The sequence below is a fragment of the Carcharhinus amblyrhynchos genome, chromosome 6 (genome assembly GCF_965287045.1).
Source record: "Carcharhinus amblyrhynchos chromosome 6, sCarAmb.v2.hapA, whole genome shotgun sequence".
Classification (NCBI taxonomy): domain Eukaryota; kingdom Metazoa; phylum Chordata; class Chondrichthyes; order Carcharhiniformes; family Carcharhinidae; genus Carcharhinus; species Carcharhinus amblyrhynchos.
Genome location: NC_137329.1, coordinates 87,470,329 through 87,485,732, shown reverse-complemented (window position 1 = coordinate 87,485,732; position 15,404 = coordinate 87,470,329). Strand labels below are relative to the sequence as shown.

General features: G+C 42.0%; 1 protein-coding gene across 3 annotated transcripts in view; it reads left to right on the top strand.

Annotated features, from left to right (window-relative positions):
- atxn10 (ataxin 10) overlaps positions 1-15,404 on the top strand; it is a 229,861-nt gene that overhangs the window by 13,833 nt on the left and 200,624 nt on the right. For all 3 annotated transcript variants that reach the window (XM_080190882.1, XM_080190884.1, XM_080190883.1), the window contains one exon: positions 9,610-9,695. In XM_080190882.1, coding sequence (XP_080047008.1) covers positions 9,610-9,695 — 86 coding nt within the window. The remainder of the gene's footprint in view (positions 1-9,609; positions 9,696-15,404) is intronic.

Sequence of the window (15,404 nt, the reverse complement as noted above, 5' to 3'; positions counted from 1 at the left end):
TGGCGGGAGTATTCGCAAACATCTTCAACCTCTCTTTACGGCAATCTAAGGTGTCTTTCTGCTTCAAGAAGACAACCATCATCCCGATACTATCTCCTCCCTCTGCAACTGGATCCTAGACTTCCTAACCCACAGACTACCATCCGTAAGTATTAACAATAACACTTCTTCCACAGTCATCCTTAACACCAGTGCTCCATAAGGCTGTGTCCTCAGCCCCTTATTATACTTCTTATACACCTGTAATTGTATGGCCAAGTTGTCCTCCAACTTGATTTTTAAGCTTGCACCACCATTGTGGGTTGGATCTTGAACAATGGTGAGACACAGTACAGGAAAGGGATAGGGAATCTGGTGAGCTGGTGTAACAACAATAATCTCTCCCTCAATGTTAGCAAAATGAAGGAGATAGTCTTTGACTTCAGGAAGCCTAGTGGAGGGCATGCCCCTGTCTACATCAATGGGGACAAAGTAGAAATGGTTGTGAACTTCAAGTTTTAGATGCCCAGATCACCAACAATCTGCACTCGTCCCTCCATGTGGACATGATATTTAAGAAAACTCACCATTGCCTCTGCTTTCTCAGGCCACAACTCTCACCAACTTCTACAAGTGCACCAAATAAAGCATTCTTTCTGCTGGTTTCACAGCTTGGTATGGCTCCTGCTCTTTCCAAGATCACAAGAAATTGCAAAGGATCATGAATGAAGTCTCCCATCTATTGACACTGTCTACACTTCCCAATGCCTCTGAAAAGCAGCCAGCATAATTAAGGACTGCAGGCATTCCGAACATACTCACTTTCACTTCCATCAGGAAAAAGATACAAAAATCTGAGGCCATGTACCGTCTGACTCAGAAACAGCTTCTTCCCTGCTGCCGTCAGACTTTTGAATAGATCTACCTTGCACTGAGTTGATCTTTCTCTGCACCCTAGCTACTTCTGTGATACTACATTCTCCACTATCTCTCCTTTCCTTTGTAAGGTATGTTTTGTCTGTACGGTGCACAAAAAACAGTACTTTTCACTGTATACCAATGCATGTGACAATAATAACTCAAATCAAATCAACCAAACCTGAACCATGGTAATTCAGAAGATTCCTGGAGAAGTTCGTGATAATACACTCTCAGAGAAATTTATCAGTGTGAACTACAAATTCAGTAAAAGACCATAGTGGCAAAAAAGTCTCAAATCATGTAAACAAATAAGGAGGAAATTCAAAATGAAATCAAAAATGCTGAATAAAATTATTAGCATATAATATTTGAAATATTGGACCAGAATTTGTTGAAACCTGGAATCTCTGTGCCCTGCTGGATAATCCCTAGGAATGGTTATAATCATTTAGACAGTAATATCTTTGGAAGGAAAAATTAAAATATTTCAAATATGCTAGTAACTCTCCTGTGCAATTGCATATGGATAGTCTAGGATTCAGTGTAACTTTTCTGATGGTTTATTTCAAGTATGTTCATGTTGATTAAGAAGAGAATTATGCTGTGATGTCATTCATGGACAATTTGATTCCCAAACCCCTTTTTAAGGGTCACATATACACAACATAATATGATTGGAAACAGGGAAACATTGAACATCAAGGATGGGGTGATGAGCGTAGAGGAATTAGTGTAGGATAGGCTGTGGCTGATTCAGCTTTATGCACGATGGGGTTCATGAGGGGTGGAGCATGGGAAGACCGCAAAGAGAGCATTCAGAAGTGACGAAGATGAGGCTTTCAGCAGTCAAGAAACAAAGATGTTATCCAGCTTTAAAAAGTGATGTAAAGTTTAAAGCCCCCCACCACCACCACCACCACCACCACCACCAATCAGTGACATGCTCCCTCCCCAACACTGATTGCCAGCATTGGGCCCCTCATATTGGGTCCCCCTGCCCAACTCCTGATATGCTCTCCCATCAGAACCCCCAACATGCATCTCATCAGTACTGCCTTCACAATCCAGTGGAGACCAGTAATGATTCCCACTGTTATTGTGCTATTCCTGAAGGCTGGTAAATTCCCTGCGCTAGGATTTGAATGAGCTATGCATATTTAAATGCTACTTTAAATATGCTAATCAGCCTCAAACTCTTTCTGGGCATGATCTAGTTTGTTCCATTAGGAAGGGGCCAGGAGACTCTCAAGTTGTTTGGCGCCAGGCATGAAATGGACTTTTAGCTCTGCATGCTATTCTCCTGGACTGGCGCGATCTACTAATGGCACGGCGGGATTGGAGAATCATCCCATCGTTTTAGATTACCTTAATGGTCAGGTGAACAATGTTGAGGTTTACTGTCAGCACAGAAAAGTTTTGGGTTTGATAGAGATGGTAACAGGAAGGACATGTCATTGGCATACAAATAGAAATTGACACTATAGTTGCTTGAGAAGCACAGGTAAGAAAGAGCAGAGTCACAGAATGACTATTAAGGCACTGATGGGAGAATGATTTAAAATAAAAAACCATTGCTGGAGAAGAAATAGTACTCCTCTTTTCAAGCCCAATGGAGCTATGTGTTAACAATCACATTGAGCTGGGTGACAGTAGGTACAGTTTGATGTGATCAACTGAATTAAACAAGTTGGAAAGATAATGAAGGTCAAGGTTGGGGCAGGGGCTGTGGGGGAATGGTGGAGACACACCACACTTGGAATCACAGAGTGTCATTGATAACTTTAACCCGGGCTGCTTTATTGCTAAAATGGGCAGATATCTGACTGCAGATGTTCACAGTAAGAAGTCTCACAACACCAGGTTAAAGTCCAACAGGTTTATTTGGTAGCAAGAGCTTTCAGAGCACTGCTCCTTCATCAGATGAGTGGAAAGTTGGGTTTGCTAACAGGGCATATATAGACACAGATTCAATTACAAAATAATGGTTGGAATGCAAGTCTGCAGGTATTCAGACAGTAAGAAGTCAAGCAACACCAGGTTAAAGTCAAACAGGTTTATTTGGCAGCACAACTTTCGGAGTGTCCCCCCTCCTTCAGGTGAGTGAGGAGCTGTGTTCACAAACAGGGCATATACAGACACAAACTCAATTTACAAGATAATGCTTGGAATGCAAGACTTTACAGGTAATCAAGTCTTAAAGGTACAGACAATGTGAATGGAACGAGGGTTAAGCACAGGTTAAAGAGATGTGTATTGTCTCCAGCCAGGACAATTAGTGAGATTTTGCAAGCCCACGCAAGTCATGGGGGTTATAGATAGTGTGACATTAACCCAAGACCCTGGTTGAGGCCATCCTCATGTCTAACTTGGCTATCAATTTCTGCTCAGTGATTCTGCATTATTGTGTATCGTGAAGGCTGCCTTGGGGAATGCTTACCCGAAGATCAGAGGCTGAATGCCTGTGACTGCTGAAATGTTCCCCAACTGGAAGGAAACACTCCTGCCTGTTGAGCGGTATCGTCCAGTAGTTGTCGCGTACAGTACTTCCTCGGACTGGAGAAGTTACGACATCTTCTCCGGAGCTTTCAACATGTCATCGATGAAGACGAACATCTTGCCAAGGCCATCCCCACACTCCTACTTCTTGCCTTCAAACAACTGCACAATCTCAAACAGACCATAGTCCGCAGTAAACTACCCAGTCTTCAGGAGAACAGTGACCACAACACCACACAACCCTGTCACAGCAACCTCTGCAAGACATGTTGGATCGTTGACATATACCATCATCTCACATGAGAATATCATCCACCAGGTACACAGTACATATTCTTGCAACTTGGCCAACCTTGTCTACCTGCTATGCTGCAGGAAAGGATATCCCGAGGCATAGTACATTGGGGAGACCATACAGACGCTACGACAACAGATAAATGAACACCACTCAACAATCACGGGCAAGAGTGTTCTTTTCCTGTCAGGGAACACTTCAGCAGTCATGGGCATTCAAATTCTGATCTTCGGTAAGTGTTCTCCAAGGCAGCCTTCATGACACTCGACAATGCAGAATCACTGAGCAGAAATTGATAGCCAAGTTCCGCACACATGAGGACGGCCTCAACCAGGATCTTGGGTTCGTGTCACTTTATCTGTAACCCCCACAACTTGCCTGGGTTTGCAAAACCTCACGCACTGTCCTGGCTGGAGACAATACACACCTCTTTACGTGTGCTTGGCCCTTTCTCCATTCACATTGTCTGTATCTTTAAGACTTGATTACATGTAAGGACTTGCATTCCAACCATTATCTTTGTAAATTGAGTTTGTGTCTATATATGTCCTGTTCGTGAACACAACTTTTCGCTCACCTGAAGGAGGGACACTGCAAAAACTTGTAGAACATAGAAATTAGAAAAAGTACAGCACAAACAGGCCCTTCAGCCCATAGGTTGCACCGAACATCTCTACCTACTAGGCTTAGCTATAACCCTCAATCCTACTAAGTCCCATGTACTCATCCAGAAGTCTCTTGAATCCACCTCCTCCACCACTGCAGGCAGCCGATTCCACAAACCCACCACCCTCTGAGTGAAAAACTTATACTGCCAAAAAAATCTGTTGGACTTTAACCTGATGTTGTGAGACATTTTACTGTGTTTACCTCAGTCTAATGCTGGCATCTCCACATCATGGTATTCAGACAGGTAGTTTTGAGAAATGGGCGTAAAACTCCAAGTGTCCAAGAGCTTGGAGATCAAAACTTTGTTGTTCCATGACCATAACCTGTAGCACCTTTGATGTCCTAGAGATAGCATTATAGCAGTGAATATATAATGTTTAAAATGAAACAAAATTTGGAGAAAGCCACACATGCAGGTAACAAGTTCACTGGTTATTTTTGCTCTGTCAAGGAAATGAATTAGTTTGAAATGAATAATTTTGAAACCACCAGAGCGTTGAAGTACATGTCTTTTTCTGTGTGTTTGATTTTGATGGTGTGAATTACATCTAACGTAAAAAATGTTCCTTGAACCTGAGTAACCAATATATCAAGTTCATAATTTTGACAAGGTGCATCATGATTATTGATAAGTGAATATTTTGCACACTATTTAAATAGAGTTGCCATTTCTGCAGTGTTTGGACAAAATGTCATTGGCATTCATGTCATGTAGTTGTATGTTGATAATTTGCATTGCAATAAAACTTTGATATGAGCTGCTGTCAGACCACTGACTGACATTCAACCTCAACTTGGTTGAATGTGAATTTGGAGGTCATGTATGAACAATAGAATGCTATACTTAACCACATGTGTATCAAATGTTCCAACCAATTGTACAGGGTTTGAGGTCTGGCAAGATGTTCCAAGTATTCCATTTTCTGTTTCTAATTTATCTAAAAAGTTTACATAAAACAATATTTGGCTGAATAGAATTTTTTGAAGGAGCTGTAAAAACAAACTCTTGTACTGTTGAGAATGATGCCATATATAACCTAAATTTTTGAAAATCGCATGCATCTACTGCTGCTGCTTGGTTTTATTGCTGATTGTTGCAGAACACTATTGTAACCATGCTTTGGTGATTATTTCCCACAGCAGCAGTTATAATTAACCTCATATTTCATTAACTTGGTTTTCCTTTCCCTATCATTGTTCCATGCATGTTTGAATCTCCCACATGCATTGGAGTTTTTACAGACTTTGTGTAAATATGTACACTTCTAATAATTTGCATTATTTTGCACTGAAACTGTTGAATTCTGTAAAGTTCAAAGTCATGTAAATAAAATAGTAAATTGTGAATTTAGTGCTAAAAGTTTTGACTTATCAGTTGATTTGAATTAACCAACTTGTTCATTTATCTACTTTGCTTTCCAAATATCCAGATGTGGTTGGTTCACTCAAGTTTAAGATCTGTACTGTTAATATTTATCCTATCTGCTTAGGTTTGCACATCTTGTCACATGTTCTGATGTCAGTTTGTTTGGTTCAGAATAGGATAATGACTGGTCAGAAACGCAGAGTTGGGGAATGTCAAATCCAATATAAGAAAGTTGGTTAAAAGAACAATTAATGGAAAATTATTTGAGGATTCTGAAAGTGACAATTTCTGTAATTTTGGTAACTCAAGTTTATAGGTTAAGTATGTAAATGAGAAACTTACATGTACCTCATATCCTATAGTTAATGCCAGTTATGAAACCACCTGGCAATCTTTGATTGACAGCACCTACTATCAATTTGTTTTAAAATTAACAATTGATCTAATATTAACTGCCTTTGCATAAGAATTCCAAACTTTTACTACACTTCGCATATATTGCTATTTCCTAACTTAACTCTTGAAAGACCTAGCTTTAACATTTGGGCTACATCCCTTCGTCTTAAATTTCCCAGCCAATGGAAGTAGCTTCTATCTACCCTGAATTTAACATCAAGCAACGTGAGTCTCACAGAGATTTCAGGGCACTTGGCATGAGGTTGGGGAAGAGAGGTAGAACTTTGTTAACATTGGAGAGAGAAATTTCGAAAACTTTGAGATGAATTCGGTTTGACAATATTGGGCTAGAGAAGAGGGATTTGCAGCCTTGTGTGGAAAATGAACTCAGGAGAAAGGAGGTCCAAACTTCCTCAACCTCTTTTAGCTCATTACCCCACACCACACTCCTTCTCATTCATGATTCTCCTCTCCTGACTCAGCTGCATCCCCTTTTCCCCATTACCAACTAGTTCTTTAAATTAAGTAAAAGTTCTGTTTCAGCATTCCCAGCCTAAATAATTTTTAGAATATCACAGCCTGGGTTTGCATTACTATACCTTGTGCTCCAGGGAACTGATTAGCAGGTATAAATGATGTCTCCCAGCTGAGACCAAGTGCAAGTATCCAAAGCTTTTTGAGATTGACTGTTTGTGTGTCATAGAGGTTTATAGCATGGGAAACAGGCCCTTCAGCCCAACTTGTCCGTGCCGCCTTTTTTTAAAAACCCTTAAGCTAATCCCAATTGCCTGCATTTGGCCCATATCCCTGTATACCCATTGTACTCATGCAACTATCTAAATGCTTTTTAAAAGATAAAATTATACCCGCCTCTACTACTACTCTGGCAGCTTGTTCCAGACACTCACCACCCTTTGTATGAAAAAATTGCCCCTCTGGACACTTGTATCTCCCCTCTCCCACCTTCACCTACGCCCTCCAGTTCTAGACTCTCCTAACATTGGGAAAAGATATTGATCATCTAACTGAGCTATACCCCACATTATTTTGTGGACCTCTAAAAAATCACCCCTCAGCCTCCTACACTCCAGAGGAAGAGGTCCCAGTCTATCCAACCTCTCCTTATAACTCAAACCATCAAGTCCCGGTAGCATCCTAGTAAATCTCTTCTGGGCACTTTTTCCAGTTTAATAATATCATTTCTATAATAGCATGACCAGAACTGGACACAGTATTTCAAATGTGGCCTTACCAATGTCTTGTACAACTTCAACAAAATGTCCCAACTCCTGCATTCAATGTTCTGACCATTGAAACCAAGCATGCCAAATGCAGCCTACACCACCCTATCCGCCTGTGACTCCAATTTCAAGGAACTATGAGCCTGTATCCTTAGGGTAACATTTCTGAGATGATTTTAGAATTTTTGATTAACAACAACATTGCTGAGAGGCCAGAATAAGTTTTGTCTTTGAAATATAATTTTTTTGTATCAAATGTGGAAATTATGAGGAGATTACATAAACAAAGGTTGTATTCTTTGAAGTTAAGAAGATTGACGTGACTGAAGTTTACAAGAAATTCAGGGGAGTCGATGGAATAAATAGAACAAAACTATTTCCACTGGATGGGTAATTTAAGATTAGGAGACATAGCCTAAAATTAAGAGTTCTGCCTTTCAAGGGTGTAGTTCGGAGACATTTCGTACATGGAAAGATCTCTTATGCAAATTGCAATTAATGTTAAAATGTTAATTTTAAAACTGAGATTCATAGATTTTTGTTGACCAAAGATATGAAACGATAAGAGGCAAATGTAGGTTACTCAATTAGGTCAGAACTGTGCCAGGATCTCATTGAATGGTGGAGCAGACCAGAGGAACTTAATGATGTAATCCTGTTTTCATATTTCTAAACTGGCTAAAGCGTAAAAATTTTAATTCCTTGAGTTTGTAGAGAAAAAAAACTTAGGATTACTAAATTTACAAGAAATGATTCAACTTACTCATCTTATTGTGTTTGAAGTGTGTAACAATGTTTTCCATTAGAGGCCTGTATCTGGGGCTTGAACTTGCCAGGCCTATAGCTGTTAAATAAGGACAGTAAATTGAGTACATATTCACTAATACTACGTACCTCTACATACGGCATCCAGAAGTTAAGGTCAACAACGAGACTAACCATTCACTGAAAATTCCAGGATTTGCTATCTGTAAATTCTGCTACCTCAAATAGAAAATTACTCAGAATAGAAATAAGAAAGTTAAGACTTGCTTTTATGAAGTACCTTTAATAACCTTGTGACATCCCAAAGCACATTATAAGCAATACTTTTGAAGTGTAGCCTCTGTCCTAATGTAGGAAACATGGTAAACAATTTGCAGACAACAATGGCCCACATACAATAGTGAGAATATGACTAAGTAATTTGTTTATAGATGTTGTTTAAGGGATAAATATTGGCCGGGTCACTGGCTATGTGATGGAATCTCACCCCATTCTCATTTAATTTATGGGTGGATCTGACATGGAATTTGTGTATAAACTATTCAAGTGGATTTCATAATGGTATTAGTTAGAGAAATGGCTAGTTTACAACACATTTTCTTTCTTTGCCTTTCCCTTTAATAAAATACTTCTCAATCATGAGTAAAGATGTTTCCTTTTAAGAGATGTCATCTATAGGATTAATCTGGTATCCTAAATTTGCCAGGTGGTTTCATAACTATAGGGTCCATGATAAACATTCCACAGGGAACAGTACAATTCTGCACCACTGCAGGAGCTGTCAAAATTTGCACCTGAACAATATTGATTTGGATACTACCAAATTGTAAGCTGTGGCTTGACAGGAGTGAGTTATAAAGTTATTATTTATATGCTGTTTGGTGTTGTCAGCTGAACAGCTTCTTGATGAGTAGAGAATTCTATTTATCAGGGAAAGTGTTATGAGACTAGTTGCTCTGCCTGAGGGAGTTGGTATTATAAAGAAACGTATTCCATGTCCTGCATAAATATTTTATAACTATGTCAGGGTGGCATGGTACAGTAGTTAGCACTACTACCTCATAGTACCAGGGACCCAAGTATGATTTCGGCCTCAGGTGACTGACTGCGTGGAGTTTGCACATTCTCCCCGTGTCTGTGTGGGTTTCCTCCTGGTGCTCTAATTTTCTCCCACACTCCAAAAATGTGTGGGTTAGGTTGACTGGCCACATTAAATTGACCCTTTGTGTCAGGGTGATTAGCAGGGCAAATATGTATGGAGATCAGGCCTCAATGGGATTGTTGTCAGTGCAGACCTGATGGGCTGAATGGCCACCTTTTGCACTATAGGGATTTTGTGACCTCGTTGATGGAAGCCTGGCAGCAGTCACCGCTGGCCTAGAAATCTTTTATGATGCTGGTGGAGAAAACTATGTTGGAATACCTTTTGGTTTTTTTCCGATGGATGCATTAGTCTGACAATTTATCTACTTATTTCCCAGAAATGCAGGACTGACTGTCCCAGCTATTCAGATCCTCCATTGTCTTCACAGATTAAGACCGTTCCCTGGTGATACTTTGCCAGCAGGTAAGAAACCAACTTATATACGCCAGCTGTTCATCATTCATGGGCCTGGTCAATATTTGCTCAAAATGGGTCCCTCTCCCCTCAATTTTGTTATATAATTCTCATTATTAATAAATTGGATCTGGGGCTTTTTGTAATGTTTCTTTGGCCACTAAATGTTAATGACTCCAGCTACTACATACTGTAGGTGGAATTATTGCAGTAATTTCTTTGGATATTATGCAGCATCAGTAATTGTTACCTTTAGTGGTAGCAGTAGCACTGAAGGAAAAAGGGTCTCTTTTGATCTGTTGGGAGCACGGAGGTAATTATTGGCAAATGAATGGCAATGAAAGGGAGATAAAAAAATCAATAGGGAATGGATGGAGAAGCAACTGGGAGTAGAATTTTGAAATGGGGGAGAAGAGAAATTATCATTATTAACTGGAAAAGAAGCAAAGAACACCAATTTTAACAAAAGGCTTGCATTTATATAGCACCTTTCATAACTTCAGGCAACTCAATGATTCATTATGGAAATTTTAAAGTTGGAGAAGGAAGAAAACTTCCAACTTGAACTGAGTTGGAAAGAAGTAGTATATGAGCTGAATAGGAAGTACAGCAGGTATGAACTGGAGGGTTTGTAGGGTAGTAGATTGCTAAGTTGAGTTAGAGTGTTTGGAGGGAGGAAAGGGGAGACTAGCGCTGTATGAACTGAAAGTGTTAGAGAAGAAGAACCTGTCTCTGTGAAAGGGAAGGATTTAGATTGGTTAAAGGACCTATGAACTGAGTCTGGAGGAGCCACTATTGCAGAACGAATAGGGGGAGACAGTGGTAACATCACAGAACTAGCAATCCAGGGGCTTAGGCTATGAGGGATATGGATTCAAATTCCACCATAGCAGCTGGTGGAATTTAAATCAATGAATAAATCTGAATTAAAAGCTAGTCTAATGGTGACCATGAAACCACTGTCAATTGTCACTAACGCCCTGTCTGATTCATTGATGTCCAAAGGGAAGGAAATTAACTCTGCCTCCCTGGTCTGGCCTATTCGTGGCTCCAGACCCATGAGGCACCACAGTTACCATGCCTGGGTGTGTTCTGTTCCACCGGTAGGAGAGATGGTGGCACTGTGGTATGCAGTTGGGTTGGACTTGCCCTAGGAGTCCTGAATTTTGACTCTGGACCCTATAAAGTCTCATGGCATCAAGTCAAACATGAGCAAGAGAAACCCTTGCTTGACTACAATGTAATCAATCCGCATCCCGCAATTCCAAATGGTGAATCAGTGCTCTTCTGTGTTGAACACCAACTGAAGAAGCACTGAGTGTGGCAAGGGCACAGAATATATTCTGGGAGAAGAACTTCAAATTCTATCACAAACAAAAGAATGACAAAGAAGTTGATAAAGAAGGGTAGGATAAACTATGAAGCTGGGCTAGCGCTCAATATAGAAAAGGATAGAAAGAGTTTTTATAAATATATAAAAAGGAAGAGGCTGACTAGGGTGAACGTTGGACCCTTAGAGGATGAGAGGGGGGACTTAGTGGTAGGGGATGGGGAAATGGCTGAGGCCTTGAATAACTTTTTTGCTTTGGTCTTCACGGAGGAGGACGTGAATAATTTGCCGGGTGTTAGCGATGGAAAGATGGTAGGAGTGGAGGGCCTGAATGACATTACTGTTACTAGAGAGGCAGTGCTCGAAAGACTGGAGGGAGTGATTGTGGACAAGTCCCCAGGATCGGATGGAATGCATCCAAGGGTTCTGAAAGAAATGGTGGAGGTGATAGTGGATGCTTTGGTGATTATTTTCCAAACGTCGCTGGATTCCGGGGAAGTGCCGGAAGATTGGAAAACGGCTAATGTTAGACCGTTGTTTAAGACGGGTGGTAGGCAAAAGGCAGGGAATTATAGGCCGGTTAGTTTAACGTCTGTTGTAGGTAAAATGTTAGAATCCGTGATCAAGGAGAAAACAGCGAGGCATCTTGAGGAGAATTGTTTGATAGAGCAGATGCAGCACGGTTTCGTTAAGGGGAAGTTGCGTCTGACGAATTTATTGGAGTTCTATGAGGATGTGTCTAGGGCGGTGGATAGACGAGAGCCGGTGGATGTGGTGTTTCTTGATTTTCAGAAGGCATTTGATAAGGTGCCGCACAAGAGGTTATTACAGAAGGTCAGGGGACAGAGAGTTGGGGGTAGGGTGTTAGCGTGGATAGGGGATTGGCTGTCAAATAGGAGGCAGAGAGTGGGGGTCAATGGGTGCTATTCGGATTGGCGGTTGGTGACTAGTGGAGTGCCCCAGGGGTCGGTGCTGGGGCCTCAGCTATTTACCATTTATATAGATGATCTGGAGGAGGGAACCGAGTGTATGGTGTTGAAATTTGCTGATGACGCCAAGATTGATGGAATGGCAAATTGTGCGGAGTGTGTGGAAAGTCTGCAGAAGGATCTAGATAGGCTGGGCGAATGGGCCAGGAACTGGCAAATGGAATTTAATGTTGGCAAGTGTGAAGTTGTCCACTTTGGTAGGAAGGACTATTACTTACGTGGTGAAAAACTGCAGCATGCGACGGTGCAGAGGGACCTCGGGGTCCTTGTGCATGAGTCGCAAAAACCCAGCCTGCAGGTGCAGCAGGTGGTCAGGAAGGCAAATGGGATGCTGGCCTTCATAGCCAGGGGGATTGAATATAAAAGTAGGGAGGTCTTGCTGCAACTGTACAGGGCACTGGTGAGGCCGCAGCTGGAGTACTGTGTGCAGTTTTGGTTGCCGTACTTTTGCAAGGATATTTTGGCCTTGGAGGGAGTGCAGAGGAGGTTTACTAGGCTGATACCGGAGTTGAGGGGGTTGAACTATGAGGAGAGGCTGAATAAACTAGGCTTGTACTTGTTAGAGTTTAGGAGAATGAGGGGAGATCTCATTGAGACGTATAAAATGATGAATGGGATGGATAGGATAGAGGTGGAGAGGCTCTTTCCACTCAGAAAGGACAGTAGGACTAGAGGGCACAGCCTCAAGATAAAGGGGGGGCGGTTTAGAACGGAGTTGAGGAGGAACTTCTTCACTCAAAGGGTGGTGAATCTCTGGAATTTTCTGCCCGTTGAAGTGGTGGAGGCTACCTCGCTACATATATTTAAGACGCGGGTTGATAGGTTTTTGATAGGCAAGGGGATTAAGGGTTATGGGGAGAGGGCGGGAAGGTGGAACTGAGACACAACAGATCAGCCATGATCTTATTGAATGGTGGGGCAGGCTCGAAGGGCTAGATGGCCTACTCCTGCTCCTATTTCTTATGTTCTTATAGTGGCTTAGTACAACTGCTAACCTAACTGATTTAGTCCTATTGCGCATAGCTGCTAAACTGAGCCTTTGGCAGATGGGGAGAGACCCAACAAGAGAGAAAAGCCTAGGTGACTTCGATCTCACTCATCTATGTTGTTAGTATCTAATAGGTTCTGTTGTTGGATGTTAAATATTTAGTAATTTAAGATAATGAAGTGAACAGGTACGGGTATTGCTAGTTAATTATACTTGTGTACATAAAGACTCAGCCAGCACTGGTTGCAGGGGCTGTGAGTGGAAAAGTAAGATCTGTGGCAAGCAACAAACAATTTCCACTTCACACCAGGCTTACAAATTCCACTGACATTTAGTTGAAGAAGAAAGTGAAAATTGGAGACTTAAGATTTGCTTCCAAACAAAAAGCTAGTATTGGAGTTAATTTTCGTTGACAGAAGTCTGTAATTGGAGAATTGAAAGACAGCTGAAACCAGATATAGGGTAGCAGGATAACATTTTTCACCATTGTTTCATGAAACAGAGCCTTTTGATTGAAGGAAAAATCAAGTTGATGCATTGGCATGGGTTACATATCTACCAAAAAGAAAGTAAGGGATGGCTCTGGCAGTTTTGCTTCCTGCCAGGAGCGAGATCGATTACAGGGTGCTTTTGGACCTAGGTTCTCAATAACTTGCCAATAAAGAAGGTTTGAACATTCTCTTAAGTCATGGATAAAATTTAAATACAAGATGCCTTATTGATTGCCTATGAGGTTTGGTTGAACTTTGATAGATTTTTAAAAAGTTGATGATTCTTCCATGGAAGAATTTATCATGGAGTTTAACTGATTATACACAAGATTGCAACAATTTCACTTGAAAATTTCTAAATCAATACTTGCCTTTAAACTATTGGACTGTGCTAGGATATCAAACATAAGAACATAAGAAATAGGAGCAGGAGTAGGCCATCTAGCCCTTTGAGCCTGCCCCGCCATTCAATAAGATCATGGCTGATCTGTCATGGCTCAGTTCCACTTTCCCGCCCTCTCCCCATAACCCTTAATCCCCTCTCTTATCAAAAACCCATCAACCCGCGTCTTAAAAATATTTAGTGAGGCAGCCTCCACCACTTCAACGGGCAGAGAATTCCAGAGATTCACCACCCTTTGAGTGAAGAAGTTCCTCCTCTACTCCGTTCTAAACCGCCCCCCCCCTTTATCTTGAGGCTGTGCCCCCTAGTCCTACTGTCTTTTTTGAGCAGGAAGAGTCTCTCCACCTCTATCCTATCCATCCCATTCATCATCTTATACGTCTCAATGAGATCTCCCCTCATTCTTCTAAACTCTAACGAGTACAAGCCTAGTTTATTCAGCCTCTCCTCATAGCTCAACCCCCTCAACTCCGGCATCAGCCTAGTAAACCTCCTCTGCACTCCCTCCAAGGCCAAAATATCTTTGTGCAGGTGCGGCGCCCAAAACTGCACACAGTACTCCAGCTGCGGCCTCACCAATGCCCTGTACAGCTGCAGCAAGACCTCCCTACTTTTATATTCAATCCCCCTCGCTATGAAGGCCAGCATCCCATTCGCCTTCCTGACCACCTGCTGCACCTGCAAGCTGGGTTTTTGCGACTCATGCACAAGGACCCCGAGGTCCCTCTGCACCGTCGCCTGCTGCAGTTTTTCTCCACGTAAGTAATAATCCTTCCTACCATTATTCCTACCAAAGTGGACCACCTCACACTTGCCAACATTAAATTCCATTTGCCATTTCCTGGCCCATTCGCCCAGCCTATCTAGATCCTTCTGCAGACTCTCCACACCCTCCGCACAATTTGCCGTTCCCCCAATCTTGGTGTCATCAGCAAATTTCGACACCCTACACTCGGTTCCCTCCTCCAGATCATCTATATAAATGGTAAATAGCTGAGGCCCCAGCACCGACCCCTGGGGCACTCCACTAGTCACCAACCGCCAATCCGAATAGCACCCGTTGACCCCCACTCTCTGCCTCCTATTTGACAACCAATCCTCTATCCACGCTAACACCCTAACCCCAACTCCATGTCCCCCGACCTTCTGCAATAACCTCTTGTGAGGTACTTTGTCAAACGCCTTCTGAAAATCCAGAAAGACCACATCCACCGGCTCTCCTCTATCCACCGCCCTAGACACATCCTCATAGAACTCCAGTAAATTTGTCAGACACGACTTCCCTTTAATGAAACCGTGCTGCATCTGCTCTATCAAGCAATTCCCTTCAAGATGCCTCGCAATTTCCTCCTTAATGACGGATTCTAACATTTTACCTACCACAGACGTTAAACTAACCGGCCTATAATTCCCCGCCTTTTGCCTGGCACCCTTCTTAAACAACGGCGTAACATTAGCTGTTTTCCAATCTTCCGGCACTTCCCCAGAATCCAGCGACGTCTGGAAAATAACCACCA